The sequence below is a fragment of the Oenanthe melanoleuca genome, chromosome 2 (genome assembly GCF_029582105.1).
Source record: "Oenanthe melanoleuca isolate GR-GAL-2019-014 chromosome 2, OMel1.0, whole genome shotgun sequence".
Classification (NCBI taxonomy): domain Eukaryota; kingdom Metazoa; phylum Chordata; class Aves; order Passeriformes; family Muscicapidae; genus Oenanthe; species Oenanthe melanoleuca.
In genome coordinates, this window is record NC_079335.1 from 95898623 (window position 1) to 95904622 (window position 6000).

A 6000-nucleotide genomic window follows, 5' to 3' on the forward strand; every position below is an offset into this window, starting at 1 on the left:
ATAATTCTTCAGTAGTTCTACAAGCCAGTGGCTTTTTGAAGTTTCTCGCAACCTCTATAGATTGGATAAGCTTTGTTGGTATTGATCAGCTGGCAGAAGGCAGAGTTTAGAACAATTGTCATTTCAAATGGAGCAGATTCCATCTGCATGTTATGTTAGTCTTCAGCTTTCCAGGTTGCTGGGACTAAGTCAAGTTGTAAAAAAACAACCAAAAACAAACGCCAAAACCGCTCCCTCCCCAGAAGCTGGTATGACATGAGCTGTCTACCTCTGTGTTGCACTACCAGTAATTCTGAAACTTAACCAAAGAATCTTGCTTGAGACAAGTTTTACAAATATAACAAAAAACAATGGTTCCAGTATGGAGACCATTTGAGATTCTCAGCAGTAAAGTGATAGTTCTTACAAAATACGTAGAAATATAAAGAGTAACAATACCAAATGGATACCTGTAAGTTAAATGCAAAACTATTTTGATTGTGCAAAGTAACCATAAATCCTATGACACTGATAGAGCAGTTCAGCTAGAAAACACAGTTAATGCACTCATAGCAGCTGACAGATCTTCAATACTAACCACCCTGAATCAACCCTTAACAGTAGAGCAGAGCTTCAAATATTCTGTGCAAAGATACACTGAAAGTCGTTATTTTAATCGTATTTTATTGCAACATATAGCCTATTGCTCCATTCCTCAGGTTGCTCACTGTGCAAACCAGCTGTGAGATTCTGCTAATCCATATGTTTAGGCTAAAGTTTCGGCAGCATTTTCAAGAATGACTTTCTGTAACTTTTTCTTCCATCAATGAAACTATATTAGAAATTTAAAGAGTCCAAAGGATAGCTGTTATCTTCTTTGTGCTTTTATAACATAACACCCTGATGAGAGACTACTCATTAGTTTGTTAGTTGACCATTAATACTGACTATGCAAAAAAACCGAAGCAAATAGAGAAGGAATCAGTTAGACCTATATTGCTGTTTACCCATATGTACACAGAAAAATATGTCTATATAGAAAAGAAGACAATTTAATTTTCAGTGGAGCATAGAGGTGTTTCCTGTATTAAATAAAATACTTCTGTAAGCTGTAATGTACCTTAGATAATATCATTAATAAGACACGTTATATAACTCCATGACCAAATGCATGCTTTAGCCAAAAATCTTGCATTTGTTTCTAAGCACCTCAAAAGGAGAGGTTAAAAAGATGCTGTATCAACTGCTAATGTTCTAATTCATTAATGGGACCCCTGGTTATTGCATTTTGCAATTTAACAGGAGCTGTTCAGAGCTCAGTAATTTTGTTATGACAGATTTCCCAGAATACAGTTTTCTGTTAGAATGAACTTAAAGCTAACCGAAGAGTAACAAATAGGTTTCCCTGTTTGGCATTTTTTCTGATGAATTTTCACTGAGAGTCTGAGAGAAGTTTTAATGTTGAGAATACCATCCTCAGATGTGACAAAATCTTCCATTAATCACAACGTCTAAGTGAGAGTCAGCAGTACAAGGCATAAGAAATTGTGATTTGTTTTTTTGTATTGCTGAATAGAAGGTGGATTATATTCACATAGATGCATAAAAAATTTGAAGTCTCTGGATCCTGCTTAAGTAGATTCCAAGTTCTTGTATCCTGGTGCACATCCACAAGTAGAGTTGTGGGTTTTGCAGCACTTTCCAGCTGTGCTGCATTTAAGTTTTGCAAAGCAAATACTTAATATTTTTATGTGTCATGCATAGCTTCTAATCTGCTACAAATTACTATATTGATAAGATAGCACAGTGGCAAGGATAGAAGAGGACTGAATATGTTTGTGCTGACCTGGGTTACGAAAAATTCAGAGCTTGGCCAGCCTGCTCACACACTCATTTTCTAATGTTCAGTTGCTTTCTTCTCTAAGTCATTTGCTCATAGGGCATGTGCAATCCATGATGTTTCACTTCTTTCAAAATAAATCACCACAATGGGTGTTTAAAGCTGAGAAACTACTTTGATATTCAAACTTCCTTATTCATATTCCCCTGCATCATCATAATCTGCTCTTATTTGTGCCAAACTCCATTAATTGAATTAACTATATGTTACCAAATATTTCCTGCTACTGAGTGATTGACTTCTTGTCCCTCAAAGTCAGTGCTTCCTTTTGCATTTATACTGTGATCTCCTAGGCCACCTAGAGCCAGATCACTTGGGCAGGTGTTAAAACCCGGATGCTGAATTAGAATGGTCTGGAATATGACTGGAAATGGATTTTGCAGATGACTACTTTTTAACGAAGAGTTGTGATATGTCAAAGATAGGAAATTTTATGGGGTTTGGAAGTCTTACAGCTGCCTAAAGCAGGTGGCTTTAAGCCCCAACTTAGTTATATTGTGGAAAATTGAGCTCTAGCTTGGTGTTTTTCCATCTGTCCAAGTGCGTGTGTGCACCTCATGGAAGTCACTTTGGTTATATTGGATCGTACTGTTCCATTTCCTATAGATACTCCCCAAAGACAGTTAATATGTGAAAGCATTCCATTTCTGTGTTGTCCAAATCCATGCTTTGCCAGTCATGTCAACCATGCTAGATTAGTCTTCTTTTGAGTTTCTGAAATATGCCAGTTCTAAATAATACTTAAAACCACCTTTTTTGTCTTTAGCAAAAACAAGCACTGGACAGCAGTTAAACCAGAATGAAGTGGCAATCCTGCTAAACCTGCTGCAGTCTAAAACAAGTGTTAGTTTGGCACAGTTTGCCCAAGTATTGAATATTAAGGTAAACCCAGAGACTCAGCAGCAACTAAATAAAATAAATCTTCCTGCTGGAATTTTGTCAGCAGGTGAAAAACAGTCAGAACAGCAGCAGCAGCCGCCGCCGCCTCCACCACCACCTCCAGAGCAGGAGCCTCTAAAACAGCCGATGGTGACGCAGCCCCCTGTGCCACCTGCTCAGCTGGGTCAGCCTAAAGTTGAGACTGATGCTGCCCAGGCAGCTGTGCAGAGTGCATTTGCTGTTCTGTTGTCTCAGTTAATAAAGGCTCAGCAAACAAAACAAAAAGATTTTGTGTTGGAGGAGAAGGAAAACGGATCAGGAAGTGAAATGTCATTACAACTCAGGCAGCCTCCAGAGCCCGCCACTCCTGTGTCTGTGAGCCGGGACGACGTGGAATCTCCAGCACCTGGCTACCCACATGTGATCAAGTCATTATACATGTCTGCAGGTACTGAATGCCTTTGTTGCTAACCAGCAAATACCTGGAGCACTGGAGATGTAATAATTTGGGAGTAGAGCATTAATGTGTTTGCCATGTGAATCTGCGTGAGTATAGGAGATTAAATTGATTTGGTCACATTTGATGTCTGGATCAGAGAATTTGTCTCTTAGTCTAACAGGTGCCATGCAGACAGAGCAAACAATGATAACCAACCTAAGAGGTACAAAAGTATTGGTGGTGAAACACTGATCATTATTCTGGGGAGGGGGGGTTGGGGTTTTCTTAGTGGTGAAGACTCTTTTCTAGCAGATGCATAGATGTAATTTGCCAGTTTTGACTGTGTGTTTAGGTAAAGCTTATTTTGGTGAGACCAAATATTTTCTTTTGGGTTTTAATGCTGACTAGAGCAGTTCCTTAGTGTCAAGTTCAGTGGTTACCTGTAACTGTCACACACACTAAGGGTAAAGGTTTCCACTGAGGTATAGGAGTAGCTTCCATAGTCTCCCCACAGTTTCATCTTTTCATCTGTTCATCCTTTTTGGGTTGCAAATTCAAATTATTATGGTGGTTCATGTATTGTTTTGTGTTTGCACCTGTTGAAAGAAATATTCTGAAGTGCTTTGGGATGTTCTCCGAGGGGTTTTGGGGGTTTTTTGAGAGGTGTGCTTTTTTGTTCATATTTATTTTAAACCTTGAGTGTTGCTGTTCTTTGATAGGGTGGTCTTTTGTCCCATAAGACTTCTATCCTTATCTGTGAATCTTTCTTGATCCTTCTTTGAATTTTTAGTGTTTATGTTGCTTGAGTTTTGTTCTGGTTGTTTGGTTTTGCTGGGGTTTTTTTAAAGGAGCTTGTGCTGTTTTTCGTTAACTGATTGCCTGGTAATCTTACTTCAAGGAGTAACCTGGATCATGCTCCTGAGGCACATGAGCTATCGCCAAATTTTGTTCAAATAATCGATATAAATACTGGTAAATTTAACTAATAAATTAATGTGAATCGAAGTTAACAAACCTCTGTGTTTTTCCAGGAAGGAGTCCTTTTCTTTCTAGTCATGTTATTTGTATACTTTTATTCCAGAGCTTTTCTTTTTCATCTTCTTAGGTCAAGAGGATTTGGTTAGGCAGTCTGAGATGAGGCTTCTGAACCGAACACCCGAGCAGGAGCGCCCTCGGATCTTGCCTCCGGACCAGCGTCCCCCCGAGCCACCGGAGCCTCCGCCGCTCACTGATGAAGACCTTGATTATCGGACAGAGAATCAGCATTTGCCTATAAGTAACTCTTCAGGAACAGATCCTCACGCGGGAGTGAAGGCAGCTCTTCTGCAGCTGCTGGCTCAGCATCAAGCTCAGGCGACAACAGAGGAGCCAGTACCAACGAGTGTGGATTATCAGGCTAGAGACTCCTATGTAGCAGGCCCAGACTACAAGGATAACTTTGGATCATCGTCCTTCTCATCTGCCTGTTACAGCACTAGCGATGGAATAGGAAGCGGATCATCAGGAGTATTAGAAAGGAGGAGTTTCCTTGGAAACTCAGATATTCAGTCTTTGGATAACTACAGTACTGCTTCATCTCACTCTGGTGCTGCCCCTCCTCCATCAGCCTTTCCAGAATCCTTTCCCAGCTCGGTAACTGGTTACGGAGACATTTACCTCAATGCTGGCCCCATGCTGTTCAGTGGAGATAAAGACCATAGGTTTGAATACAGCCATGGCCCAATCCCGGTTTTGGGGAGCAGCAGTGATGCTTCCACAGGGCCAGAGAGTGCGCATTCTTTGCCCACAAAGATGCACAACTATAGCTATGGAAGTAATTTACAGGAAAATCCCACTGGCATCAGCCACATGCATGGACAGACTTGGACTTCTCCTGCCCAAGGACCTGGCTATTCCCAAGGATACAGGGGACACATTGGCACATCTGCAGTGAGAGGGCGAGGCAGAGGATTACCATATTGAGTATCTGTTTTTCCTCAGGCACATCATTTTTATCTGGAAAAACTTCTCCCCCCAACCCCAGCTGCAATTTAAAGCAGCAATTCAACAGACTTGAATAATGTTAATTCAACAGCTTTATTTTTATGTGGAAAAGGGTCTTGCATACAGTAGGAAAAAATTAAAAAATGCTTACAACTCATGCTGTCTAGAAACTAGATGACTTGATTGTACATGTTCACAAACTCTAGTTCTGACTTTTATTTTGTATTTTGGCAGTTTTAAGTGGATGCTAAATTTAGGGACATCAGCTTTTTATGGCACTCTTTCAGATCTTCTGAACTATGCACATTTGTGCTTTTTTTGTAAGTTTGGACCAACTTTTATGTAAAAAAAAAAGAAATTTTACAACAATCAAAGCAGGGCACTGATTTATTTGGTATTTTTCTTTTTACAGAACTACCTTTAGTCAAAGGTCACTGTCAGTCTTTGCACTGCTTTCAGTGTTATTGTGGAAGGTGTACTACGTGCTCATTTCAGATAATAAAACACAACCTTTCTCTTGATGCAAAATTTTATAAATATTTGGTCAACGTTTTTGTTTTTTTTTTTTTTTTCTTTAAGAAAAAAAAAGAATAGGTGTTCTGGTAAAATGTTCTCTCCATCTCCCACGCTTGTTTATATAAAAACTGTTTTACTTGAATGGTAAGTGCCTTAACATGTAAGCTTAAGGTCTGCAAAAACTTGGAAGTACTTCATAGGTCGATATGAACATAACGCCTAAACCTAGGTAATTAACAAGAGAATTCAGATAATAATAAGAAACTCAAACAGGTCATAATCTTGTGGTGTTTACTTCACATGG

At 39.5% G+C, this 6000-nt stretch overlaps 1 protein-coding gene across 5 annotated transcripts in view; it reads left to right on the forward strand.

Annotated features, from left to right (window-relative positions):
• CDK13 (cyclin dependent kinase 13) overlaps positions 1–5752 on the forward strand; it is a 42626-nt gene extending 36874 nt beyond the window's left edge. For 2 of the 5 annotated variants that reach the window (XM_056483474.1, XM_056483475.1), the window contains exons 13-14: positions 2646–3206; positions 4303–5752. In XM_056483474.1, the coding sequence (XP_056339449.1) occupies positions 2646–3206; positions 4303–5159 (1418 nt within the window). In that variant the 3' untranslated portion in view covers positions 5160–5752. The remainder of the gene's footprint in view (positions 1–2645; positions 3207–4302) is intronic. The other 3 variants (XM_056483477.1, XM_056483478.1, XM_056483476.1) reach the window with 2 other exon arrangements.
• Positions 5753–6000: the final 248 nt, after the last annotated feature.